General features: G+C 42.8%; 6 protein-coding genes and 3 non-coding genes across 12 annotated transcripts; 5 read left to right on the forward strand and 4 right to left on the reverse strand.

The window, feature by feature from the left end:
- Window positions 1–126: 126 nt before the first annotated feature.
- On the forward strand, window positions 127–3,066 carry rps5 (ribosomal protein S5). Its single transcript, XM_040188383.2, has 6 exons — window positions 127–242; window positions 989–1,092; window positions 1,362–1,571; window positions 2,339–2,467; window positions 2,784–2,882; window positions 2,962–3,066. Coding segments are annotated over exons 1-6 (612 nt in total). The 5' UTR covers window positions 127–241; the 3' UTR covers window positions 3,031–3,066.
- LOC120827112 (small nucleolar RNA SNORA3/SNORA45 family) lies at window positions 1,147–1,279 on the forward strand. The gene has a single exon (XR_005713340.1). It is a non-coding gene; the product is annotated as a small nucleolar RNA SNORA3/SNORA45 family (small nucleolar RNA).
- On the forward strand, window positions 2,017–2,149 carry LOC120827110 (small nucleolar RNA SNORA3/SNORA45 family). Its single transcript, XR_005713338.1, has one exon. It is a non-coding gene; the product is annotated as a small nucleolar RNA SNORA3/SNORA45 family (small nucleolar RNA).
- LOC120827111 (small nucleolar RNA SNORA3/SNORA45 family) lies at window positions 2,593–2,725 on the forward strand. Its single transcript, XR_005713339.2, has one exon. It is a non-coding gene; the product is annotated as a small nucleolar RNA SNORA3/SNORA45 family (small nucleolar RNA).
- A 209-nt stretch (window positions 3,067–3,275) lies between the features above and the next one.
- On the reverse strand, window positions 3,276–8,958 carry ddah2 (DDAH family member 2, ADMA-independent). 4 transcript variants are annotated; one of them, XM_040188380.2, is made up of 6 exons: window positions 8,683–8,958; window positions 7,425–7,935; window positions 5,078–5,254; window positions 4,253–4,372; window positions 3,932–4,075; window positions 3,276–3,457 (listed from the first exon to the last, which is right to left on the reverse strand). In XM_040188380.2, the coding sequence occupies exons 2-6, from the start codon at window positions 7,722–7,724 to the stop codon at window positions 3,338–3,340; spliced, it is 861 nt and encodes a 286-aa protein (XP_040044314.2). In that variant the 5' UTR covers window positions 7,725–7,935; window positions 8,683–8,958; the 3' UTR covers window positions 3,276–3,337. The 4 variants fall into 4 exon arrangements, with proteins under 4 accessions (XP_040044314.2, XP_077937331.1, XP_040044315.2 ...); XM_078081205.1 differs by having other exon boundaries at window positions 7,425–7,922; window positions 8,683–8,745; XM_040188381.2 differs by lacking the exon at window positions 8,683–8,958 and adding an exon at window positions 8,127–8,532.
- Window positions 8,959–11,052: 2,094 nt separating this feature from the next.
- Window positions 11,053–14,942, forward strand: LOC120826262 (uncharacterized). The gene is made up of 3 exons (XM_040188385.2): window positions 11,053–11,397; window positions 12,912–13,031; window positions 13,749–14,942. Exons 1-3 carry the CDS (start codon window positions 11,346–11,348, stop codon window positions 13,961–13,963), a joined length of 387 nt encoding a protein of 128 aa, XP_040044319.2. The 5' UTR covers window positions 11,053–11,345; the 3' UTR covers window positions 13,964–14,942.
- On the reverse strand, window positions 14,943–22,065 carry clic1 (chloride intracellular channel 1). Its single transcript, XM_040188382.2, has 7 exons — window positions 21,659–22,065; window positions 21,343–21,421; window positions 19,959–20,068; window positions 18,819–18,944; window positions 18,298–18,404; window positions 17,630–17,811; window positions 14,943–17,510 (listed from the first exon to the last, which is right to left on the reverse strand). The coding sequence occupies exons 2-7, from the start codon at window positions 21,382–21,384 to the stop codon at window positions 17,349–17,351; spliced, it is 729 nt and encodes a 242-aa protein (XP_040044316.1). The 5' UTR covers window positions 21,385–21,421; window positions 21,659–22,065; the 3' UTR covers window positions 14,943–17,348.
- A 924-nt stretch (window positions 22,066–22,989) lies between these two features.
- On the reverse strand, window positions 22,990–25,491 carry LOC144383512 (uncharacterized). The gene is made up of 3 exons (XM_078081211.1): window positions 24,726–25,491; window positions 23,802–23,912; window positions 22,990–23,251 (listed from the first exon to the last, which is right to left on the reverse strand). Exons 1-3 carry the CDS (start codon window positions 24,775–24,777, stop codon window positions 23,043–23,045), a joined length of 372 nt encoding a protein of 123 aa, XP_077937337.1. The 5' UTR covers window positions 24,778–25,491; the 3' UTR covers window positions 22,990–23,042.
- On the reverse strand, window positions 25,102–27,804 carry LOC144383513 (uncharacterized). The gene is made up of 3 exons (XM_078081212.1): window positions 27,622–27,804; window positions 26,762–26,872; window positions 25,102–25,507 (listed from the first exon to the last, which is right to left on the reverse strand). The coding sequence occupies exons 1-3, from the start codon at window positions 27,671–27,673 to the stop codon at window positions 25,296–25,298; spliced, it is 375 nt and encodes a 124-aa protein (XP_077937338.1). The 5' UTR covers window positions 27,674–27,804; the 3' UTR covers window positions 25,102–25,295.
- Window positions 27,805–27,834: the final 30 nt, after the last annotated feature.

Below are 27,834 nucleotides of genomic sequence, written 5' to 3' on the forward strand. Positions count from 1 at the left end.
ACAGTGAACTCACCGAATTATAAGCAAAAAGTAGAAAATGTCCCAAGTAGAATCGGCGTTTTTTTGTAGGTGTTCTACCATTGCAGACTTCATACGTCAGAGGCATTCTAAAACAAATGACTACAAGTCCCAGCATGCACAGCGCCCGGAAGAACCCAGCCATTTTCCGGATATCTGCACGCGGCGCCTGGAAAAGGCCTTTTTCCGTCTCAGAGAAGTGTGGCACACAACGGCAGACACAAGTGAGTAAAAAATTCTGTTTTTACGGGCTTAATGTGTCCTGAAAAGGAGTATTCTTAGATATTTAGAATCAATACGAACTCGCGTTGCCCGATAGACCGGAACAAAACGTCAAAGTCTGCCGTAATGTTGTTTTATTTCCACTATGCATTTGCCTACGAGCACCACGGCGCGGAGTGTTAGCATGTGGCTAGCTCGCAAGTACATGTGGATGCGGCATGTTAATCAGCGACCTCGATAGATCTCAAACCAGTTTCATTCCACCAAATCTAACACCTTTGGTACAAATTGTTTTGGTATCAATGTAGAAAACACCTCATTAATTATGAATGTCCATAGAAACGGTAACGCGGTAGCTTGTCAGATGAAGGCTAACGTTACGTTGTAGGAGCAGGCTTCAGCTCGGGCCCTGCTATGAGTCTTTCACCCGTGTTCTAGCATCCATTCACTCTTAATGGAGCTTCATGATCAATGAATATTGAGCTACTTTATTGTGTAATTAACCAATATGTAAGGTCATTTTGGTTTCAAAACTGGCAGAGCCGTGCAATGTAACGCAAATTAGCTATTAATCGGAACGTTACGTTAGGTATTGCGCATAATGCCATTGTCATATTTCCCTACGTTAAATTAGTTGAATCGTTTCACAACTGATCAAACTGGTGACAAGAAAGTGATTTGCACACAGGACTGTGTTGATGTGCTGTGTGTCCGTGGCTTGAATTGACGGCTTCTCGTGTCTCCTCAGTGACTGAGTGGGAGACCGCACCGGCCGTGGCCGAGTCACCGGAGATCAAACTCTTCGGCAAGTGGAGCACCGACGATGTTCAGATCAACGACATCTCTCTGCAGGTATGAGGCAAGAGGCACTTACTAGAATCCTTTTTAATAACTCTTGGTGCACTAAGCGAGGCTAGAGTCACGCCTGGATACGTCCCATTGTCCTGGTGTGCTAGAGTGCTCGCAGAGTAAATGTCTTTGCTTATTCATTGGCTGTAGTCTTGTTGTGACCCAGTCAACCACCGACTCAGACACATTAACCCGTCATACATGCAGGACATCCAACAGTGCCGCGGTAAAATCTTCATAACCATGTTTACATCGCCCCATGTACACAACAGGATTACATCGCAGTGAAAGAGAAGTACGCCAAGTACCTGCCACACTCTGGAGGGCGTTATGCGGCCAAACGTTTCCGTAAGGCCCAGTGCCCCATTGTGGAGCGTCTCACCAACTCCATGATGATGCACGGCCGCAACAACGGCAAGAAGCTGATGACCGTGCGTATCGTCAAGCACGCCTTCGAGATCATCCACCTGCTGACCGGAGAGGTATCCACTGCTAACATTCCCACCTGTTAAGTGTGTGCAGCACAATTCCACCATAAATCAGTGTATGCACTGAAGGAAAGGGGTGCCTGATTAACAGTCTCTAACTGTACATGTAAGTTTTTTTACAGAAGAGCTTCTTAGTTCGTATTTGATTAATTCGGTTGTCCAGAACATTCAATTTCTGTCCAATTAAGTCCAGACAGATATGACTTTTTTTTTTCTCCAATAAGTGCTTAATAACTTGGTGCATGTGGGGAGACAACTGATTATTAATGAAAAGAATGCAAATTTGTTTTAGTTGTCAGACTGAACTTACTTAAAGGAATCTATAATGGTTGTATCACAAAGTTAAAACAAGTTTGTCCCTGTTACTACCTAAATATTCTCTTAAAATTTCTAGTTTTTTTTTTTTATTTGTTAGCTGAAATGACTGTTTTGTGCGTTAAGCGAGGCTAGAGTCACGCTTGGACACGTCCCATTGTCTCGGTGTGCTAGAGTGCTCGTAGAGAAAATATCTTTGCTTATTCATTGGCTGTAGTCTTGTTGTGACCCAGTCAATCACCAACTCAGATACATCACACTACCAGCAGCCAGCTTTTTCTTCACCAAAGTTCTGGTGCCCATTTAGTAAATTGTTGTTCAGAGGGACCCCAGAAATAAAGTAGAGCCCTGAGCACATTTACCCGTAGTCAGTCAGGTTTTAGTTGCCGTTCTCTAGCAGTCTTTATGTTGCCACGTGTTCATACGGTTTTAAATTTTGTTCCCAGAATCCCCTCCAGGTCCTGGTGAATGCCATCATCAACAGTGGTCCCCGTGAGGACTCCACCCGTATTGGTCGTGCAGGTACCGTCAGGAGGCAGGCTGTGGATGTGTCACCCCTCCGCAGAGTCAACCAGGTAAACATTCATTTCATGTTAAAGGGTTTTGGTCTGTATAGCCCGGAGTGTTTCATGCTTTCACATGTCTTTTTTTTATTTTTCTCAACTTGTGTAAGTGAAAGCTGCGATAGTTGTTTGCATTAAGCGAGGCTAGAGTCACGCCTGGATACGTCCCATTGTCCTGGTGTGCTAGAGTGCTCGTAGAGTAAATGTCTTTGCTTATTCATTGGCTGTAGTCTTGTTGTGACCCAGTCAACCACCAACTCAGACACATTACACTACTTGCAGCCAGTGTTTGCTTCAGCCACTAATGTGTTGCTCCCTCGTCTTGTAGGCCATCTGGCTGCTGTGCACAGGAGCAAGAGAAGCTGCATTCAGGAACATCAAGACCATCGCCGAATGCCTGGCTGATGAGCTGATCAATGCTGCAAAGGTAACATCTTACCCACAGCCTTCGTTTACATTTGAGTGTTGGGGCATATTAATGTATCGTGACATTCTTGTAATTTCAGGGTTCATCTAACTCTTATGCCATCAAGAAGAAGGACGAGTTGGAGAGAGTTGCCAAGTCCAACCGTTAAAATGTTTGCTTTCTAACAAATAAATTTGAAGAAATATCTGTCCTTGTGCTTTTTATAAACATGCCAGGTAAATACACTTCTGAAGCCAGTATGTGAACACCTGAGCCTACATTAGAGGGAAAGAATTAGTCATCTTTGAATTGTTTGCCTAGCTATTTAGTCTGAAACTTCAGGCAAAAGCATTGCAGCTTTCTAGCAGTCGGATCATAGTGTCATGCGTGCATTACCCAATGAATAAACAAGAGTTGTATGCTGTGTCAGTTTATGATCCCCTTCACCCCACCATGAACAACCTAGCAATGGAAGGTCAAAAGTAAGTGAGCTTTCTGTTGACGAGGAGGCACAGCGAGGACAGGGACCCTCCCAGTTTAGAGGCCTCGCTGCAGGCGGTAGGCAGGAGGGTGTAGTCCTGCAGCTTCTGGAAAGCCTGCAAAGCGAAAGGAAATTATTGTCTGCTGGAAAAATGGGGCCATAGCAGCTGTATTAGATCGAGCTTAGCAAAATTAATGAATCACATCTGCCTTTTAGTTAAAGGTTCAGTACTATATGGATTTCATTTCAGAAGTAAAACCTGCACCAATTATTTTAATGTATGTTACATAATTGTGAATTTGACCAAAGATGTTAACGCAGTATTCAAAGAAAAAACTAAGCACATACTGCCACCTTCTCACATTTATAATCGTGGTTTGCACCACTGAAAACAGTAATGAAATCATTTGTGACAGCTGTCTGAAGGACAGTTTTTTCAGGGGTCCAATCGTGTCAATTTTCCATTGACCTATGGACTAACTAGTAATATTGTGGAACTGTAGCATCCAATGTTTCGAAATAAAATGATCAAAAGACTGAGTTACACCCTCAATACATTAGTTATTTGTCACTCCTCCGCTGTACTCACAGAGACGCTCTCTGGACATTCCTCCGCAGGCCGGTGCAGCAGGAAGTCCAGTTTAGACGGACCTTTGATGTAGATGCAGTTTGCTGCCAAATCCTCTGGAACAGTGAGCACTTCATAGTGGTGATCGGTCAGCTGTTCCATCATCTAGGGGGCAAACACATGCACTTATTGCACCACACCCAGCATTACAGACTCGGGGCACTAGTGCCATTATTAATATGACCTACAGTTGGGAAATGCAGTTCACATTAGAACAGTGAAAGGAAACGGACACTATGTAGGATAGAAAATATGCAGATACACGCGTGCGTGCGCACTTACCCGGAGTGTCTTCTTGGCCCCTTCACTGTTGCTGATGATGATGGTCTGTGGACCTCCCATGGAGCAGATGTTTCTCAGTCGGGCGCCACCACAGACGGGGACGGTAGACACGGCAAAGTCCTGATCAGACAAACGTTAGAAAGTTTCACTAAAATCAGGCTGTCCTTCAAAGTTGATTTGACGGTCCCTCATCTAATCATTGGTAAAGCACACGTTTTACAAATTAAGTCAAGTGCCAAACTTCTACAACTGTATAGCTTGACGCAAGTAGCTCGCTGTGGGATTCTGGAGTTTATTTTTTAAACCATGAGCTGCAGCGGTTGACCCCTCTTGGTCTGAATAGTCCCTAAAAGGAAAAGACTAAACCTGGCTACCACTTACATGTATTACAATGACAAATGCATTGGATCGAGCAATGATCAATGATCAGCACTTTTAACAAATTGTCGGCCGTTTGTGCCCTTTCATCCCGTTTGGACCTCACGATGGCCCCCCACCTACCCCAGTTCACACCAGACAAAACGCACAAATACGTTCAACACGAGTGGACGCAAAGTACCCGTGTGTGCTTTAGGAGTAGCAGAAGCGCACTTGAGTGGAGGAATCAATGAGTTATTTACAGACTGCAATTCCCCAAATGCAACAAGGCAAAGTGCCACCTGCTCACTTCGGTAGCGGCTGATGTTTTATGTCGGCCGTCGTCTTCTTGCACTGGCAAAGAAGCTCAAACTACGTCCATTCATTGGCAGTATCTTTAGACACGTTCCCGCTCCATCATCCCACGATAACAAGCTTTATTACGGAGTAATTCTCCAACTCAGTCACCTTGAAAGTGTCGGCGAGTACTTCCGCCCCTCTGTGGTTGGTGTGGGACGAGATGCCGACAAAGAACTCCCTTCCTGTGAAGAGGACGTCGCAGCCCTCCAGCGTGGCCCCTCCAGAGTCCCCCATCTCCACCACCGTCAGATTCAGCTCGGACACCACCTTCCGAACTGCCTCCACCTGATCGAGGAGTAAAGCGTAGATGAAGACTTTTTCCATATACCTTTATTAGGGTTTGTGCTACCCATCCGTATTAACATAAACATTTTGACCTCTGGTTCCAAAGCCAAGACAGAATTGTTTACGGAGTTCAGTGCAGGAATGTCTTAACATTTTGTCAAGTAGATACAGAAAAATTCTGGTTTCTTGAGTCTTACCGGTTAAATCAATTCTCCCAATTTTCCCAATTCTCTGAAGGAGGCAAGAGTCAACCCTCTCCTGAAGAAACCCACCCTCAACCCTTCTGAAGAAAACAACTACAGACCGGTCTCTCTTCTTCCCTTTTTGTCCAAAACCCTTGAACGTGCTATCTTTAATCAACTCTCCTCCTATCTCCACTGTAACAACCTCCTTGACCCCCACCAGTCAGGTTTCAAGGCAGGCCACTCTACAGAGACTGCTCTCCTTGCTGTCTCTGAGCAACTCCACACTGCTAGAGCTGCCTCTCTCTCCTCTGTCCTCATCCTTCTGGACCTCTCTGCTGCATTTGACACGGTCAACCACCAGATCCTTATTTCCTCCCTTCAGGAACTTGGTGTCACAGGCTCTGCTCTCTCTCTTCTCTCGTCCTACCTCGATGGCCGCACCTACCGGGTAACCTGGCGAGGATCTGTGTCGGAACCTTGTCCTCTTACTACTGGAGTTCCTCAGGGTTCCGTGCTGGGTCCCCTCCTGTTTTCGCTTTACACAAACTCTCTTGGCGCTGTCATTCGCTCGCATGGCTTCTCTTACCACAGCTATGCTGATGACACCCAACTAATTCTCTCCTTCCCTCACTCGGTCACCCAGGTGGCGGCTCGGATCTCTGCCTGTCTAACTGACATCTCTCAGTGGATGTCCGCCCACCATCTGAAAATCAACCCCGACAAGACTGAACTACTTCTCTTTCCCGGAAAAGATTCGCTTACCCAGGACCTGACAGTCAACTTTGGGAACTCCGTACTAACGCCCACCTCGACCGCTAAGAACCTCGGCGTCACACTCGACAGCCAACTCTCCCTGACTCCCAACATCACCGCGACAACGCGATCCTGTAGATACACGCTCTACAACATCAGGAGAATACGTCCCCTTCTCACTCAGAAGGCAGCGCAGGTACTGATTCAGGCTCTTGTCATCTCCCGCCTGGACTACTGCAACTCCCTCCTGCAGGTCTCCTTGCCACCGCCATTCGACCTCTGCAGCTCATCCAGAATGCAGCAGCTCGACTGGTCTTCAACCTTCCTAAATTCTCCCACACTACTCCACTCCTCCGCTCTCTTCACTGGCTACCGGTGGCCGCCCGCATCCAGTTCAAAACATTGGTGCTCACGTACCATGCTGTGAATGGATCGGGTCCAGCTTACATCCAGGACATGGTCAAACCCTACATCCCAACCCGCACTCTCCGCTCTGCATCTGCAAAACTACTCGTCCCTCCCTCACTGAGAGCAAAACACTCGACTTGGTCTCGACTCTTCGCTGTCCTTGCGCCGAAATGGTAGAACGAGCTCTCTGAAGACACCAGGACCGCAGAGAGCCTTCACATCTTCCGCCGCAAACTAAAGACACACCTCTTCAGACTCTACCTCGACTAAAGACTAACAAATTGTAGCACTTAAATTGTACTTGTAACGTCACTCATCTATAGCAAATTGTAAATTGGCTTATTTGAGGAAATTGCACTTTCTTGTTTCTTGTTCTCCTGAGTTTGTACCCTATGGTTGAATGCACTTACTGTACGTCGCTTTGGATAAAAGCGTCAGCTAAATGACATGTAATGTAATGTAATGTAATGTAAATCGTCACTATCCTACAAAGTATTTACACATGTATCATTTAAATTCTGTTCAGATGATCATGATTTAATTATAGTGACCCATTGCTTTGAAAGGGTTGTTTTCTAAAAAGTCTCCTTCCGAAGGGCCACAGACGGCACCATGTGACTACAATGCAACCGAAAACACAAAAGGCAACTGTAGTCCCTCTAAACGAGGGAAGAATCTGTGGCAGGTTCCTTCTCACACCCGACTTACACCAACCAAAACAAACAGCAGCAGCTTACTGCCCTGTGGCAGACAAAGCCAGATTAAGGGCATTGTCAGAGGATTAGGGTGCTGAATTTAAGACAGCCTCTCGTCCACGGTTATACCTCGCCGCGTCTCTGCTGTTTGAAGGGCCTGGTGATGAGCGCCGTGTCTCCCTGGATGACCGCCACGTCCTCGATCCTCCAGCTCTCCGGCAGCTCGGGGTCAGCGGGGATCTCGATCAGCTGCAGGCCCACCTTCTGTCTCAGGGCTCCTGTCAGGCAGCCGAACTGACGCTGCGCTTTGGCCAGGTCCACCGAGGTCTCCCCTTTCTCGCAATCGTCCCCCGCCGCTTTCCCAAAGGTCTCTGGGACGCCCCGCACCACGGCGTGGGTGAAGCGGCCGTACGGGCACATGTTTGCCATGACGTCAATGGACTTACGGCAGCAGGTACGGGTGCTTTGCCAGAAGACGAGCAAGAAGTAACAAAAAGGATGGCCGGTTACCAACTTCTTCCGAGTTGAGTCACGAAAAACAGCGTTTGCACGGATTGAGCTAATGGTGGATCAGGATGTCCACGAGGAACGTGGAAAGCATCTTCAGCGCCGGCTTTTATTCCAGTGCTGGTGCCTCTGTCTGGGGAGAGAAAGAGAGATTAAAAGAAAGCACAATTTAACAAATCCCATTTCTTGTAGAGAGTACAAATATGCAGAGGCCATGGAACAGGCAAACATGTATGATATTATTCTTATTGAGATTAGCATGAAGCACAGCCCGAAAGAGTTGCACACAAAACGGTGATAGTTTGTAACGAGGGACATGGTCACCGGTAGAAGGTCTGCTGGATTCAAAGAGATGGCACAGTTGTAAGCAGACAAAGCCGCATTGTGCAGGCTGGATGAACCACACTTCAATATGCTGCAAAGCCCTGTCCATGTTGGGGCAGCGTGTCCTAGTTGGGACAATCGTTCCCTGTCTCACCGCGGGGGGGCTGCGCGCAGGGATGCGTCGCAAATCTGAAATCATAAACTTATGCAACACGTGCCGGGCTTTGATATCCATTTGTTTTGGTTATAAAAAAGGCACGACGGAGAGCTTTTTAAGAGTACTTCCTTGCACGTGCAGTCTGTGAAATCAGTTAAAAAGGAGTAGTAGTACTAGTTGTTGCACTAGTTTGTGTACGCGTTCAACTGCGCACTAATGAGCGGCACAGCTGCAATAAGCAACGCGGATGGAGAACCGCGCGCAGCTCACAGCTCCGTCCCGACCTACGGCTAGCGGCACGTCCGAGGACGCGTCCACGTCGTCCCACGGGGGGGAACTATCCCTGACACTCCCACGAGTTGCAACAAATAGCGTTACCATTGTGGCAGAAGGTCTTACCTGACAGTAAGATTTAATTCCCAAACCAGCTCGTTCCCGTTATTCTCCGTTGTCTTTCTCCACGAACAAAACTAACTGAGCTTCATTTGAAGTAAAATCACCGGCTGGGAATATGAGCATTTCCGGCAAAGAATTTCAAATGAAATGACTACAAGGAACCCGTAATTTTGGTCTACGTTGTGTCATCTCAACTCCGTTACTTATCTTTATCACAGATATCGCATCCCGCAAGTTTATTTGAACTCGAGCTCAGTGGTTAATGAGCCAAAAAAGAAAGCGTTACATGTTCACGCACACTTTCCAGGGACCGGCATGCTCTTATTTTTTAAAGCAAAACCGCTGGTTTTCCGGTCATCTTTACGCATCTAAGTTTGATTTGATCCCTGTCATCCAATCAGCCCCTATCAGCCCCGCCCCCCACTCGTCCTTCCCAATTCAATCAAGGTTGAATCAAGGTATTTCATTGATTGTCAATAATGTTGAATGTAGCTGAACATCATAGTAATCAACACAGTGTTTGGTAAACACTCACCAAGTTTACAGTAAAATGTCTTAACGTTGAATGACACATGGATTTATGATAGTATACCATGAAAAAATGAATACTACATGATTGCAAACATAGCATAGCAAAAGAAAACAAGACATACAAATGTAATTTATTTTATAATGATGTCATATGTATATTAATACACAATAGTGTCATAATCAGTTTTAGTATTGTATTTCATAAAAAATCACACTACAGGATGCCCTCTAAAATGGTCGGAAAATAGGTAAAAACTTTAAAAAAAATTATTGATTGCTATACTGTAACTATTAGAAAACACTTTTTTTAACACTACACATAATATCGTACTATAACATTAATGTACTTCTACCTACTATACTACTATATACGACTTTCTCTTACTCTTTTCGAATCATTATTCTATGAATCTTCTTAAATGCATATCCCAACTTTATTTTAGATTTTGTTTTATGTACTTTGACATGACTTTCTGTGACATGTATACTGTTTTTTCAACACACGATTATATGGCATTAGAAGCCCAGCCAATAAAATCTCTCATTTTGCCACATTAAACCTACTCTGACACCTTTCCATTGTATTGATGGATTGGAGTACTTCTGTGAGATCATCTTGATTGTTTATGTACAGTCAATTTGCATCTAAATAGAAAACCATCCAAGTCAAAGTCACTGTAGATCCTTAAACTAAACTGTATTACCGAGCCATCGCCGTCTGTTTTTTGTCTCAGTGACACTGCCCAAAAAATAGTCTGGCTTTTCCTGAAATGTAGGTCAAAATGATGTTGGCACAGACGGGATTAAAGAATACCATCTGTTCACTGAGACGCATCAGCCAGCACACAGAACATCACAGATATAGAACCAGAGAGTCCTCAGAAACAGTGTCCTCCAATGAAAGACATGCCTCATCAGAGCATGAGAGGAAAGATTACCAAATTAAACCCTATTAAAAAACAAGCACACAATAGAGAAATTCAAGTCTTCAGGCTTCTGGGCCGCATGCTCGGATATAACTGTTAAAGAGCTTCCTCAGTCTGAGGCAGTGTGGCTCGCTCCATCACAAGACTGCTGTCAGCAGACCGTCCTGCGCGCTCTTCTCGTGTCTCCGATTACGTCGTAAAAGGATAATTCAGTTAAGGGGCCTCGCTCTTCAACTCACTGACTCTCAGTCTCTGACATGCTGACTTTTTCTCTTTGTGTTTCTTTCTCTTTCTAACATGCTGACTCTTTCTGCTGTGTGCTGACTTGAGTGCATTTTTTTTCTACTTAGCAGCTTTCAAGCTGCTGTGTGATGCACAAACTACACATAAACCACATAAGTCTTATTTTAACGAATAAAGACAATAATTCATGCAATGCTACTGAAAGCAGACAAAACTAATTTTACATCTAGTGCAGACAGTTTTGAACTGTTGAATATCTAATATAATAATATGAGTTATTAAAGTCCATTCATTTAGGTATCATTGGCATCATAAAATGCCAACAATGATAAAACAACTAAATAACAGGTCCAACATGCACACAAAGAGGTTACTACAAAGAAGGGGAACGCGTAAATCATTTCTGTATTAAAGAGCATAGTTTACCAACATAGATAAGAAGTGTTCAGCTTACCTTTAAATAAAGTTATGTTTCTCTAAATAAAACAACTCAATCAATACCTCAATAACATTTTCCCTCTACCTACTGTCTTTTGAGGTCAGAGGTCATCTTATTCAACTGCTTTAAACTAAATTCCTGTTGAGGAACTGAATATAAAACCAAATTTTTAGCTGTTTTTGACTGTCAGCTGATCATAATTACGGCTCCTAATTAAATTTGCTTCAGGGAGGAGACACTAACTGCCCGAATAACATTTGTAGCCAGGAGGGAGATAGACGACCAAGAGAGACAGAAAACGTCTTCAGGCGACTGAAAGGTTCTGACAATATGAACTACATTTAAGGTGGTGCAATTTTTATCCACTAAAGGACGGGCGCTGTGAGCTCACAAGCAAAATCTGATTCTGGAGTAAGTCTCGCAACGCGGCGTTTCAGTGATTAGATGAGGGACCTGTAACGTACCAAGACGCAGATTTTTGTACGCTTGAATTGCTTGTAAATTTGAGGACTACTCACTGCGGCATCATGTCTGGTGTTCCACTTGTGATTGCACTCCTGTGTTGTCTTCCTTTGGCAGGTATGTAAAATAACATTCAAAACACTAAGTTATTGTAAATGTGTCTTCAATGACAAAATATATAAAAAACAATTCTGCATTTAAAAATGCAAAACTTTTACCTCATTTTTTTTTTACCAAAGATTATACATTTTCATCTGTGATTAAAGTTACTGGAATTACCTTTTCGCTAATTATGAAACAGCATCAATACTGATGCCTCCATATGATCTGCATAAGTAAAGTTTACCAAATATTTATATATTTATTGTTTTTCTGATGGCTTTTTCTACTCAGACAAATCAAACACAGTGATTTACAGTGTAAACGACTCTCCTGAGGAAACCCATTTCAGCCACTTGTACCCGTGACATAGTACTAAAGCGAGTGCAATACCGCCCCCGCTGCTCCGATTCTCCGGCCAAAGTCACACTCCATCTTCCCCTCACTCGTGAACAAGACCCCGAGGTACTTGAACTCCTTCACCTGGGGTAATCAATCCCTACCTGGAGTAGGCAATCCATCGGTTTCCTGCTGAGAACCATGGCCTCAGATTTAGAGGTGCTAATCCTCATCCCGACCGCTTCACACTCGACTACGAAACGCTCCAATGATCAAGATCATTGATCTTTGGCCTAGGGTGTTCTGGTACTCTGAGCTGCTGTTTGGTGCATATGCACAGACAACAGTCAGAGTTTTCCCCCCCACCACTTGAAGGCGTAGGGAGGCGACCCTTTTGTCCACCGGGGTAATCTCCAATGTAGCAGCACTCAGCCGGAGACTTATAAGTATCCCCACACCCGCCTGGCGCCTCACACCATGGGCCACTCCGGAGTAGAATAGAGTCTATCCAGGAGTGTGGTTCCAGAGCCGAGGCTGTGCGTAGAGGTAAGATCCAGATCCAACTGATAACACTCCACCTGCCGCACAAGCTCCGGCTCCCCCCCAGAGAGGTTACATTGAACGTTCCCAGCACCAGCATCTGCCGCCCAGGTCTGTTCCATCTAGACCCCCCACTGTCACTGCCACCCTTGTAGCAGCGCACCCGACCCCATCGGTTTCCCCGAAAGGTGGTGAGCCCATGGGGAGTAGAGTGTTGGGCTGCCCCCTCACTCCTTCGGGCTGTGCACGGCTGGGCTCTGCGGCAAGCCCGGCCACCAGACGCTCGCTGTCAGGCCCTCCATCTGGGCCTGGCTCCAAATGGGGGCCCCCGGGATTCCTCCGGGCCGGGTAACTCCTTCCCTCTTCCATTTTTTCATAGGGTCTTTTTGAACCATTCTTAGTCTGGCCCCTCACCTGAGACCACTTTGCCAAGGGCAACCCTACCAGGAGCACAAGGCTCCCGACAACACAGCCCTCAGGGTCGTAGGGACACACAAACCTCTCCACCACAAGGTGATGGTTCCCCAGAGAGAGAACCATGTGTATATATATATACATTCAAGAATGCCCATTAAACCTTCCGTTATTACTCCATGCACCAATCAATGTCAATATTCAGGCTCACTGTGAATTTCTTTCTATATATTTTCCAGCCTGTTTGAGCTGCTTCACCTGTTTATTCCCGGCCATCTCTCCTCTGGACTGCTTGAAGTTTCCACTGGAGTGTCCAGCTGGACAGCGCTGCCTATCCAGCACCGCTATGGGAAAACAGGGTTAGATCCTGATGTGTGTGTGTTTGTGTGTGGATGGGATTATTTTCTGGGAATGTAGGACAGAATGGTCACAAATTTCTTGATTTTAGAAGCGTTCAGGGCACATTACATATATATTTATACAGTTTGGTTTTAACTAGAAGGGAAAAAAGGGTTATTAAATTGAAGTTAGCTACCTGTCATATTCATTTTAAGGCTGTTACGATCCATATCGAAAGAGCTGTGAAATATTGATGTTCTTTTTGTAGTAACAATTGATTCACTGCTCTCCCAAAATTAGGTCAAATCTTCTGAAAGCCACTGTTACGTCTCACAATAACAGGTTGATTTAAAAATGTTGACATGGGGCAACCAGTTTTGAAAAGTAGGTTTGGTTGTCTATACAACTAAATTGACTATTCGGAACAAAAACGAATATTAAAAAAACTGTTTTAAGTTAACAGCATGCAGCTGTGAAGACCTGTTTTTACAAGAGTACAAATTAAATTAAGACTGAAGAATGACTCAACGGATCAAATCTCATCAGGCTGGTTGTCGGATCACTAATGCCTGTGATGCCAACAAATTATCTCTTAGAATAGCTTGCTGGGCTTCGTGGGTGGAGCTTAATGTTCACTGTATCTCATAAAGGCCTTTTTTTCCTTTTCACATGCAGGGTAACCCCTAAATGGTCAGCAGTTTCCGATAAGCACCTAAATAAACTCCCTTCTCACGCAGGCCCTCTGCAAGTGACAATGTACGAGAAGAGCTGCGCGGTCCCGTCCCAGTGTGGTGTGAGCGGACAGAAATTCGCCTCAGGCCTCTACTTCAACTACACCAACATCTGCTGTGATACGGACCTCTGCAATGGGGCCGAGTCCTTTGCTGCCCTCAGCTGGAGGGGAGGAGCAGCTCTCTGCCTTCTGCCTGCACTCAGCCTCCTCCTGGCCTGAACGTCAGAGGGGACGGTGATGGACGGGGACGGAGCTCTACAGCGAATGGTGACGATGTGACCTGGAGAAAATGTGCGCTCATAGAAACATGAGACGGCAGGCTTTTAAAATGATTTGTATCCTTCTTTATAACGCATTCACACTCAAGCTCTTTCATTGGTGATGGCCCATATTTTTGGATGTGCTAACCGAAAGCACAATATTTTCTTGAAAAGGTAAAAAGAATTATGTCAGTAAGGCTAAAATATTTGTGGTGTATAATTGGTGTACAAAAATGAAGTTGTTTTTAGTGGCCGCTCTGGATCATTGGGATATACGATTTGCTCAGTTCAGGTGATCAAACTTGAACAACACATTATTACCTCAGGGTCCTTTTAGTCCTAAACATGGAGCTTTGGATCTCTTGAGCTTCTTCAACAAATAAGTAGATGCTTATTTGCCCACGTTGTCTTTAAAGTTTATTTTTCAGAAACATTTTGAATGTGATTATGAGATGATGACGGAAAGATCCAAAACAGCTACTTAATGTTAACTTCTTAACTTGTTTCCGATGTCAAGAATGTACCTTGACATGGATGAGAAATCCTTCAAATACTCAAATAAATGAGTCTCAATTTAAACTGAACTCAATTTTCATGTCAAATGCACCAGAAGAGATTCTAAATGGATCCTGAGGATTAAAACTCAAAATATACATGTCTTTAAGACAACACCCTTAAATTGGCCATGCATCAGTACATCTCCAAATCACATTAACGATGCTATTCAGATGTTTTACCTAAATCCACACTGAAGAGGCATTCTTTGCATTTGTGCTGCATCTTGGGTGTATTTGCTTTGTATGTAGTTATTATTGTTTTACTAACTGTGCTGAGACACGCACACTGCTTCTACAGAATAATTTTCTCTTTGGCCATTTCCATGTTGTTACCCTTTGTAATGGTTGAAAATGAAAATAAAAAACACATAAGAGAAGGGATTCATTCTGGAGATATTCTTTATTAGGATACTAATACATGTGTATTTGTAAAAGCGTTAAACACAAAATGTAGTTTGACTGTACTATTAGTTTGATTGGTTATTCTAATCATCTGCTTTAGTTACACATGACTGTACGTTTTAATTCTGTGGACTCTTTAGTGTGAGTATCCAAATAAAAAAAAAAAATGAAAACACAAAAAATGACAAAATATTTGAAGGGGAATTTATAGGGGTAGGAAACAAAAATAAAGTATCACGGTCGATATATAAAGAAAAAACACAAAAGGAAGTTTTTTTTCAACAGTGAAGTTGAAAAAGAAATCTGAAGGTGACAAATATATCAAGTGAAATTGTCCCTGTGATTCTGTCCAACAGTAAGAAGTGAAGAACTACTACAACACTAAAATACATAAGCACTGACTTTATTCAAAGTCCCTTTAAATGTTTCATATTTAGAAAATAGATGAAATCAACAACCATTCAGTCAATATAAAATATACAGTGTCATCTTTTTGATCAACACTTGTATTATACCTCAAGGAAGAATGTAACTAAAATCATGTATAAAAAGAACCTGTTCCCCCACTGGACGTACAAGATTGTCTTTTCAAGACAAAATTGCACTTTGGTTAAATGTTTGAAAAAGCTTCACCCTAATCTGAGAGATATGATACTTGATGATGCCACCATGACCTCATCACAAAACTACTGTATAACTGAAATCCTAATCGCAAAAAGTCTCCAGAAATGTTTATTTGCATAGTGGCCATGCTGAATTAAGGCATGTGCACAGGCAGCTTCAGTCGGACAAGGCGTGTTCCTATTGGTTCCAGTTCCACCCAGCGGGTTCATTTCAAGTCACTTTTTACATCAGACTATCAAGCTCAACAAGAGCGGACGAACTCTACGCGCAACACGTGACCGTTAAGTGACGACCTCCGACGATGTGACGACGATGGGTCTACTGCTGTCGCTAATCTAATCATCAAAAATTACAATTAAAAAACACAGAAAATGTTCTAGCTCGCCACCAGTGTGGAAAAGTGAAAAATAAAACTCAATGCTGCCATTGAAGGTTCTGAACTGTGACATATTTTAACATGATAGAGGGTGTGTGTCCGTTTTGTGGTGCAATAAAATATATCTTTATTCACTAAATGTAAGGTAAAGTGATTTGCATACGTTTTAGTATTTGGGGGATTATCAGGACATTACTGCTGAAAGCTGCCAGATCTTGCATGTTTACCGTGAACTTCCTGTTCTTCCTTCCTTTTTTTGCCTCCTTGCAAACACTAAAGAAAACCAAACAGTATTTTGCAACAAGTTACCAGAGGACGTAATAAAAGTGCTTTCGGCTTTTAACTTCTTCATCCACAGCAACTTTGATACACTGATAATCTGAACTCCCTCTTCTATATGTCATATAGAACTTATATGACAGGCAGAACTCAAAAAAACTGTTGGCAAAAGGCCCGACAGCGGATCATAAACAAGCTTGGTAATCTTGAATAATCCTCCGTGCCTGCTGTGGGAGCGCAGAGAGGGGAAGCCTGAGTCTATTGAAGAGGTTTCCTGTCTGTAACCGTTTTCAGCTGAGACCCCCTAAAGCGAGACCTGGTCTCTAGTGAAGTGAAAGCACTCCGTTTCCTTACTGAGGGGCACTTTGAGTAACAAGAAATATTATTTGATCAAAACACGACTGTTATTGAAAGGCCTTGTTGTTCCCGCAGATATTAAATAATAAAGTAGATAATACAGTTAATTGGCAGTTGAGCTGGCGATATTTTACAGCTTCCTTGAAACCAACACAAGTTGAATCAGTGCGTGTGAGGCTTGCATGTTTGATTTTGTAGGCAGCTTTGTGTGTTTAATCCCTCGCTCTAAAAAAGAAAATACAAATATATAATATAAAAGACATCAAGAAGGGAACTTCTTGATGTACACTACACAAGATGTAGGCTGTAGATTTAAGTGTGTGTTTGTGTGAGAGCCTGCAAGCAATGTGATCCATCAATCATTATCTCCCTGCATGGGTGAAGGCCCAGGTGCAGTTTAAGCCTCAGCTGATTCTTTTTTGTGTGGGCACGCGTTGTTTACACATGAGCTCGCCTGACTCCTTTGCTCTCCTGGAAAACGATGTGGTAAACAAAAAAAGCAGAATACCAACATGAACAGCCCTCTTTAAAACGGGCCTCCGTGTATACCGTGATGATAGTAAACCAGCTATATTGACCCGTGTGAATATTCTAACCTAACTTTTAAAAATGGCCAAACAGTTGCAATGAAAGCCTTTTGAATTACAGGCCGAGTGTGTTTCTTCCAGAGTGAATGCTCGCTGTGTGCAGGAGAGCAAATCTGTGTTTTTATGCATGTGTATTGGTGACTTATGTATCCTGTTGGGCTTCTACTTGAGAGCTTTAGCTACCAAGGAGTAGGCGATGTGGACCTCGTCGTCAATGGGGCAGGTGGAGGAAAATTCCTCCCTGGCGTACGCTGCGTTCAGGTACCTCCAGAGGTGTGTCAGAGACTGAGGAATGCTGAAGCTTCGGTATTTTAAACACACCACCTGGAGAGGGGACAAGAGAAGGACACATACTGGACTTAAGCCTTCAGTCTGAGACTGGACGTTATTCTCTATTCATCGCAAGGACCCCCTGCTGCGCAGCTTAAAGCACCGAAGATTACCTTCACGATGTGCAGCTTAGGCAGCAAGTTGCAGTCGGCCAGAGTAAGCGCTTGGCCGTCCAGGAAGGGGCGGGACGAGGAAGTGAGCTCATCAGCGCTATTCTCGTCGATCTCGTCAGGAAGTGGGCAGCCGAGGTAGTCATCCAGCTTCTTCAGAGCCTTCAGCAGACCTTTCTCTAGATCTACCAAGCACGCACACACACAATTATACAGTGTTTAATCAAAGTTAAAGCAGCAGTTTGTTCACTCAGAATAAGCGCTAAATAATTATTGCATTTGCTGGAAGAGCTTCAATCTGCTAATTATTAAGATGCCTGAATTCACAGTGTGATTCATTCTTCATTTGAAGAAATAAGCGAGCGGATTAAAAAACAAAACAGTTTTCTCCCAACAACAGTGACATTTGCAGTGAAGTCAGAGTACAGCCGGTGACCTGTTTGCAGAGTGGCAGGAGAGCTCAGCCCATAATGTTATTAGCTCGCACGCTCCCTGCTGGTTTTCTGTCCGTCAGAGAGACACAGAAAGAGCTAAGCCGTACTGGTTCGAGAAGATGCCACCAAAAATAAAGCAGTTAATTCCAAATGTTGCAAAAGTCTGGATGAAGGAAAGAATTAAGAGTTCCATCTTAAGACTCACGTTTAACTGGATTTACCGTTAGGTCTACTTACTTTCGTTGAGCTGAGGGTTGGAGTTCTTTACATAGGCAGAGAATTTGGAGAAAACATCCATGCCTGCTGTGTTGGACTCCGGGTTGCGAGCAGCCAGACGGGGATACCTTCACAAGCAGAGAGATCACTGACAATTAACATTGATTTACATTGCAATGAAAGAAATGTGAGAGGCTTACACCAAGAAGATCTCATGACAACAACTGCAAAAAACAAAACAAAGTGGGAGGCCAGCAAAACCACGAGGGCTGCAACTGACAGTTTCAATCAATTGTTTTGTTAAATTCTTTAAGAAAAGTGTGGAAATCTTTTTTGGAATTGCCTACAGCCAATGATTGCATCTTAAAAGAGTTAAAAAATATTCACATTAAGCAAAGAAAAGACGAAATTCCTCACAATTGAGAAGCGGAAGCAAAGAAATGAAAATGATAACGGCATCAATGATTATTCATTGATAGTTATTTAAGCTGTAAAAAAGCCCCAAAGGAAACATTTGTAAAACAGATGCATGGAGTGATTACTTTGGAGGGCTGAGATTATCCTCCAGGAACTCCTCAATCTTGTTGGTGTCCGTTTTCACTTCGTTGCCGTACAGCAGGAAGGGAGGCTGGGCTCCTGGAGCCAGGTCCTTCAAGATGTCCGGCTTCCTACAGGGGTGCACGGAAATATGGAAACGTTAGAAACCAAGAGACATACAACCGGCAGGCAGAAGATAGAGGGTTATGCAGCAGAAGGGGGATGGAATAAAAAGGGGAAGGTGGAAACGAAAACACATTGAACCTTTGTAAATGTTTGTCACCCGTGACCTCCTCTGCAGAATCAGTCAGAGTAGCTTAAAATCTTCTAACACACAATCAGTGTGTTTACATGATGGTATAATTGGAATCTTTGCTTAGTCGGACTATCCCATCTTTTGGGGGGAGGTGCTATTATGCCAATACACATGTCAGTGAATAAATCGAATCATTGGTCGAAAGCATGTCATACCCGATACGATAGGTGGCGCTGTTTTCATTACAACTAGTTGTGATACAGCCATTTCCGCTTGACCGCTTCACCACTACCAACAACAACCAACAACAACAACATCAACATTACGAGAAAGCTGGCGAGCGGAGAGCAAGGGGAAGCTACATCCCTCTACTATGTGTGCATGATGCTAATAGGAGCACAGCGGATGCGAATGGCGCTATCGGCTGATTTGATAACGGAGAGAAGACGCCGTCGGGATCTCAAGCATGCGCAAAGATGCAAAGTCCAGTTCCTCATCCGATTCACCGTTACATGCCGCAATAGTCGAACTATCAACTGGATCGGATGGAGTTATCCAGGGGTGTTAGTCGGATCGTAGTCGGACCGCACGTAGTCGGAACAAAGGTGTTTACATGAAACGGATGATTCCATTTCAGTCCGACTGCCAGTTATTCGAATCCATGGAACCACGCTGAGTGTCTGAGGGAAATCTCTGGCCCTTTAATGCACGCAACATTTGGGAGGATGAAAACAGAAGGTCGTCATTCCTGTTATTCCAATAGAAATGTGCAGTGCGCGCGCGCACACACACACACACACACACACACACACGCACGCACACACGCGCGCCCAAACCAATACAGGGAGACAAACACACTCCTGTGTAGAGGCGAGTCCAGTGTTTTCACCTTTTCATATCCACTGTGGTAACATCAAAGGTGACTCCTTTCAGCCACAGCACCATGAAGAGACGCTGGGAGAAAGGACAGTTGCCGATGCTCTGACCATCGCTCCCTGCCTGAGGCATAAAAACACGTTACATTATTTTGTGTTTTTCATATAGTTGCTGATGGATTTATCATAAGTAGCAGCACAAAGCAGGGGCATACATATGGGGAGCATTTAATTATTTCTCTGAACATTTGAAGAGGAAGAAAATAAGTTTTCACAATTTAACCAAGCAGCAAAAAAATATTTTTAATACAAAAATATCTTTTACTACACTGTCCATCTACTCTTAAATCAAAAGTGAAAAAAAGCAACATTTAAAAATGAAATAAGCTGAAAAGGAGAAATCAAACAAAATGTTCTGCTCTCTAAAAAGAGTCAGAGGAATGTTTGTTTAATATAAAACAGATAACTGAAACAGGGAATTTGAAGTGACAATACAAATTGATGAGCAATTTTTAAAAAAATGATCCGCATGAAAGTATGTGTTTTATGTTTTAAAATACTTTTTTTTGTCCATCCAACTGTTAAGTCAATTCGTATGGTTTGTATTTGATTGGTGGATTGACTTTTGCAAGTTGCCAATCAATTAATCTGCTCAACTCAGTATGACGTAAAAGAATATAATTCTAATCTTTCATGCATGTAGAGCTCGTAGTCTACTCAGGAAATGATCATACAGCTTCAAAATGTTCCTTGTGTGGCCGCAGGAAGCCGTTTCCCATGTGGAGCCTCTTTACATCCCATTCCGGCCTCAGCAGGCAGCACGCACGAACCGTTAGAATAAAGCCGGAAACCGCGCGAGCGCCACCGATGTGAAAACGCTTTCCTGGAGACGCAGCCTAGTCTGCTAATTGAGGGTATCAAATGTCACTGAAGGCCGACTAAAAAACACGACTCAGAGAAGTTTTAACGGTACCTTTCAGCCCTGAAGGGTGGGGTCGTGGTGAGAGTAGCGGGTGGCGCACATGTCCTCACAGAGGAGTCATTACTTTAACCATATTTGTTGTATGGAGTTTTGAGCTCAAACAAACTAAATATAGAAAAAAGTCTATGATGTTCACCTGAATTAATCAGATTATTCTTCCTGCCACATAAATCCAGCAGAGGTGACATGACACAGCTGTCATATGATTCACGTTACATTTAATACTCACAAAGTAGGTGTCCCTATGCGTGGATAAGTTATCAGCTCTTAATAACATTACAGCGATAAAATGATAAGATATGACATCTCAGACATAACGTATCTATATTTTTAAGCTCGTCACACAAATGAATGGCAGCTAACGTCGCCGTGTCGACGCTTTTTTGGGGCTTCCGGGGCATCATCGAATCACTTACCTTGACAAAAAGTTCAACTTTGGGCTGATTCGCGTCGCTCATCGTCGCCGGCTGATGCACGAGACCCTTAAACACTTTTCTACAAAAGAGAAAAACCCGCACAAACCATTAAAATCGAAACGGACTAGGGCACAAAGCTAACGTTACATTTCCTAAACGAAACAATAACGAGTTGGAAACTCTGGCAGCCGAGCCCATCTTCCGCTGACAACCCGAGTCGCTAAACGACAAGTGAAACATTGTAGCGGCTCCGTCCGCTTCAAACGAAGCGACCCGCCGCCTCGCGAAATCTCGCCGTGTTAAATGTTTATCTTACTTTAACGGTACGTCCGCACCGGGGGCTTAGGAAAGTGTCCAAAATTGTCGCTTAAGGGTGTAGCCGCCTGCTGGTCGTTTCCTCTCCCAGTTCTGCTGCCTCCAGTCCGCGGCGGTGACACGCTCATCATCATCCTCCTCACCCGACGTCATCGTCACCACAGCGCCTCCATTTGCTGGTAAAGAGGCGTTCCACAACGCGCGCCGTGGCTAACAAGTCGTAGAAGAAGACTAAAAGAGGCTATGTCATTTAAATTTAACTAGTTTTATTTTAAGCATTAAAACCTTTTGGAGGTCTATCTCCAAAGCATTACTTAAGCATTACTCTTAGTTTAGTTAGATTGCGCTGGAAGCCGTTATGTAAACCAAATATGAGTTACATGGATATTTTATTAAACAATTCTGTGCGGCACTGTATGTCTTGCAGTAAAGAGCCAGTAGAGGGAGCTGTTGAGCTTCACACTGCGGTCTGAAGCTCTGGGAATCAAAATGTTACAAGGTTTATCAGTCCAAATGGGTATTTAACTCTGATTATTAAAGCCTTGATTCAGATACAATATGTTCGCAAACTGGGCCGCAGGGAGATCCAGGAGTCCACATGGAACTTCCAAGGACAGTTTAAAGATAGTTTGATAGTTTCTTCATTTTTACAATGTGAAGGAAAACATCTTGCAGTGTTTCTTTGTTAAAGTACATTATAATTTTACCAAATAACAGCAATAATTTCAACATTTCAACTTGTGGTTTATTAGTGTAGCTTTTTAGCTTTACATATTTCGATTTTAATCATTTGACTTATTTGTCATACTTTTTTCACTAAGAACAAATGTTCACAGCGGCTGAACATTTGAAAATAAATGTTAAATGTACTCAATCAAATCAAATCAAATTAATGTTGTACTTATATATATTTCTTTTTATTTATTTTAAAAAGATTTCAAATTTAAGTGGCATATGCTAAAAAAGTTTGAGGTTTTGTGAATAATTGGGTGCGACTATTTAAAGTTACAAAACTCTGGCAGAGGTTCTAGTTTTAATAATCAGATCATCTGCAGAGAAAACAATAGAGAATTATAGCCTGCTGCTGACAAGTGTGGACAACGTGTCACAGCACGGATCCTCCATTCAAAACAAGCCCTGCATACTGAACACACACAAACCTGTTATGTGTCTCTATAGAGAAAGACGGCTTCTCATGCCAGTCACACTTAAATACTTAGGAACCCATGAATAGAGTACTGTTTATTTGTAAACCCTAGATGCAAAATAACTTCTACTTGATAATATAGCTTTCATCAACCACAAAAGCATGAAGGACCCTCCACGAATATAGTCATTGTAGTAGAGTTTTATTGATGCTATATGGATTCTAAGAGAATCTCACATCACATGATGAAGGACAGCATGGCAGCACCGAGGGCCACCGTGAGAGAGAGCTGAACAGAGCCGACTCCATTACACAGGTTGGTTGTGCAGCACTGGAATGAGGTGGTGTACCCGGCACTCAGGATGCTGCCGGTCAGCGTCGTCCCACACAGGTCTGTGTCCAGGCAGCCGCGGAGTTGCAGCCTAAACGCCCCAGTTGCATTGAACTCTGGGAGGGTTGGAAACAGAAGATTATCTCAGCAAGTGAAAAAACAAAAACAAACTTAAATTATTGGTAAGCTAGCAGTATTCTGACATATATTATATTTTCATGGTTACAGCCAGCAATTGCAGCTGCTGTTTTCTTGGAGCTGGACCCTACTAGTTAAAAATAGCTCTAAATCCATTTGGTTGTTTCATACGTCAAAGGCCTGCTCCCTCCTTCAACCTTTTCATGAAGCATAAGCACCATTGGTTTGACCTTCCAATATTTGTTCATACGTGGTTTGTTCATTTGCCAGGAAACTGTAGCTGTTGCTAAATGCTGGCTGATAATTCATTCAAATCGTTATGGAAAGTTTGATTGTTCCACGACAAATGGACAAATGAAGACACAGAGAAGTTGAAAGCATTTGAGTTATGTGTAAAGCATGATGCAAATGTACCTATTTTGGTTATTTCATTCTGTCTTATTTAACTACCCATTTCCATACGTCGTAGGATTTGTTAAACGTCAACCCTTGTAATATATTCACACAGTGTTTTGGTGATTTCCTTACGTGCTTCTCCCCTGAAGCAGCTCTGCGTGCCGTTGATACATTGGACGTCGCTCCCAAACAGACACGTCCCAAATATTCCGATAGGGCACTGACGACAAGTCAGGCATTGTGCTGTTGAAGGAAAAATACAGTTGAAAATATGCGATTGTCAGATTCAAAGTGAAGAAACTCCCTCAGCAAGTTATCAGTATCAGGGCTTCTGTGCTAGTTTCTGCTAAATACCTCCACCAATACCTCTCCAGCTCCTCCATTACGTGTTGTATCTGACTTTTATAAAGTGTAAAATGGTTCTTTTACAGTGGATAGTTTTACACTTGGGGTGCAGTGATTTCCATTAATCTGATGTATTTAAGGCAATTAAATAGATGTGTGGGCTACTTTTTTTTAATTTTAAATTTAAATCTTTCCTTCCTGAACGGTTGTTAAATTCAGGGAGTTCTTTAAACGCTTTTTTTTTTTGTTGCCTAGACATGTGTTGTTCTGATACTGATTCTCAGGGGACATGAACTGGAATACCCTGATGGATTAGTGGCAATTAATTCTGAACAAGACATGTGTAGTGTACCAGACTTAATGTCATTAAGCCGTAGTAAAATCACCTGAGACCTGAATCATGAAAGCCAATTAATATAACTCATCTTTATCTTTGTTCATATCACAGAGTTGGTTTGTTGCAAGTAACCACATATATTTATGTATTTTATTATCTGTTGACCTCCAATTAAAGTGTTAGATGTTGCCTAGCAAATACAAATACAATGGTCAGGTGAATTAAATCATGTTTAAAAGACAATAGACAGTCTACAACAATGATAATTAGAGCAAATACAGGAATAATGATAATTATTCATAAATCCTCAAAATGCTGCATTGAGATCTACTGTTTACTTGACCTCGGTGCAGTAGACGTTATTGTTACTATACCTGTTGCGATGAAGGCACCCAGGATGATCACTGCTTTCCAAATGTTAGTCATCTTTCTTGAGAGTTAAAAGGCAAACAGATTTCTTCAAAAAATGAACTTCAAGGTCTAGGTACCTGCTTCCACGAGCTTCTGTAAAGATATGAGGTTTTCATGTAGGACTCACTATAAGACAACATGCGAGAATGTTGTTCTTCGGGTTTTGGTGTTCTAATTAGGGAAACAGGAAGTATTGGTTTAGAGAGGACAACCTTACTCAGACATTAACCTCCTTGATCATCTCAAGATCAAAAAGTTTTAGCACAATTAGATTTAGTTTTGTTTCATTAGTTTAATTATTAGAATGATCAAAAGGGTTTCATGCAATTCAAATATTCGTTTGTGTCAGTTGCAGAATTTTATTTCATTTTTTATTTCATTGGCTTGGACACAGCTTGTTTACATTGAGCTTTTTCACGGTGGTCTGTCCAAACCCGGCTTGGAGACTACAACACTGGGACATCACTACTACTCTTTAATGATTGCGCACAAAGACAACACCCCAGGAATGAATAGAATCTCCTTTGTTTTCTTCAAGTGCTCCAAACAGCCAGCAGGGCGGTGCTCAAAGCAGCAGCGAGCGGGAGCTGCATGGATGGAGCTCCGTTACAGAGGTCCTCGCTGCAGCAGGTCCGGGTGACGGTGTATCCGGCAGTCAGGAGGGCTCCAGATTCGGTTCGGTTGCACAGAGACGAAACCGTGCAGCCCCGAGTCTGCATGGCCATCATGCGACTGATGTTGAAGGCTGGAGGAGGAGATCAGAGGGAGCTGTTTAAACGTTCCACACAGACAACTGTGTGTTGTGTCATTCAGGTAGAAGGTGGAAGACGTACACAGATCCTGTGAAGCAGAAATACCCAAGTCCTAATTTAAAAGTTTCCATTAAAGCTACCGTATTGGTAACCCGATACCCAAACAGGCCACACTCACATGCACATGTAGTAAGGAATTACATTACATGACTTGTCATTTAGCTGACGTTTTTATCCGAAGCAACTTGTAATAAGTGCATTCAACCACAGGGAAACAAACTCAGAAGAGCAAAAAACAAGAAAGTGCAATTTCATCAAAATCTATTGGTCTATCTATTGAATCTATCGGTCTATTAACTGGTCATGCGTCAATCTGGAAGCAGTTTTTTTAATCTTGTAGCTGATTTGGGTGAAGATAATTTGACCTTCTTTGTATGTTGGGTAGTTTCATCTGTATCTTATTTAAAAATGGCAGAAAATATTATATATAGTGTAATATAAATAGTACTTGAGAGAATGTATTAAGGCTCTGTTTGAAACTTGCTAACAAACTATTTATGTGAAGTATTGCATAGTGTTGTGTAGAGAGCACTCCAGCAACGTAGTATGTGGGTTTTTTATACGGGGGAAATGTAGTAATTTAGAGTGTGAGGACGTCTTCGGGCTGTCAAATGGCAGACTGTGAGGCCGAGAGTTTAAATAATTAACCATGGGACAGTTCACAGAATAACACAACGTCTGCGTCAGCCGGTTGTCCTCAAATTATAATTTGTAAGTGTGTCATTGGAGGGTTGGTTTGCTCTTGTGTGTTGTTGTGAGCTTAGTTGTTGCAACAGCAACAATGGTTTGAGGCAGCAGCAAGGTGAGTCACAGTAAACACAAACACAGGTTTGACTACCTGGTTACATAAGGATTAAAGAAGCACACATTGATTCTTCAACTCATTCAACTCCTGTATTCTAACTATCAACTAACCGGATGTCACATACACACTTAAAATTACTAGAAATAGAATCCACGTCAAGCGTTTATTTCCAAACAGTAGCCCGCCGCAGTCAAGGGTCACATGACACTTTAAGAGCCTCCTTCACACAATGGCGTCTATGGTCACGCCTTAATCTGCCCTGTCAGGACAGGTGGTCCATCCTCAGCTGTGTCTGATGAAGGTTTGAATTTAGAAAAGTGCTGCATGCTCATGTTGTCATTGACTAAATAGAAGAGCAGAAGGTCACTGCAGTGTTACTCACCCAGTTCTCCCACGTAGCAGTCGGTCTCATTGCCGGTGCATTTCACAGTGGAGCTGTACAGACATTTGCCCACAAAGCCCATCTTGCAGGTGTTACAGGTCAGAGACTCACCTGAGATCCAGAGAGAAAGACAACGTGAAAGGGGAAAACATACACTCTATTGTGTAATGTTAATAGATTATCAAACAAATGTTGTTCACAATATCTCAGATCACGCGACCTGAGTAGTCAGTCCGCTGGTGCTGGGGGGGTGTAATTAGTACTTAATACAACCTCCGCATTTAGTGAGTAAAACATATTTCCATTCCACAATGAGAAACCCACTAGACATTGATAAACACTTTAGGTTGATGTGAGCGGAAAGCAAATTTCCACTTTGCCGGTAGTTTTCCACAGTGACATATTTTCTTTGGTCAGCGTGCTTTTATTTAATTGCTGTGAGATGATCATTTTTCTTTTATCTGGAAATCACAAAATGTATTTTGTGTGCATACAAACATTGAAATATTAATATGTTAACATAGTTAAGTAAGAAGCATGTCAGAATCCCACTTAAATATATGATAACATTGTGAGGGACTGATACAAACATCTGTATGTATGATTCTGTTTCGGCCGTGTGTGTGAAACTCGTGTACGTTGAATTGGCTCTAAAAAGAAAGACGTATTATGATGAAATCCTTAAACCAGAAAGTACTTTTTCACCATTTAGATCAGTTCAATTTAAACAATTCAAACTTGTCCTTTGTGATTTTATGTAATAAAATGTAATTTGTATTCTTTTATAAGAGTGATCATGTTCAACTAGTAGATTTTTTTTAGGATGTTCTTCCCCTTCGTCTGGTGTTCGGTGCTCTTACCTGTAACAGCGAAGGCCATCAGCGCCGCACAGACCCAGATGAACTTCATCATCTCACTCTTACACAGATTTGTGTTTTATTAGTACAAAGAAGTTGATCTCAATGCGACTTTCAAAGTCACGTCAAATAATCCAAGTGGGTTTCAAATGAGCTTCATCCACTCAGGACATCTGCTTTTATGTCGAGTCAGAGGCTTTGATCAGTTTACTTAAT

This window comes from Gasterosteus aculeatus, chromosome 10 (genome assembly GCF_964276395.1).
Source record: "Gasterosteus aculeatus chromosome 10, fGasAcu3.hap1.1, whole genome shotgun sequence".
NCBI lineage: Eukaryota > Metazoa > Chordata > Actinopteri > Perciformes > Gasterosteidae > Gasterosteus > Gasterosteus aculeatus.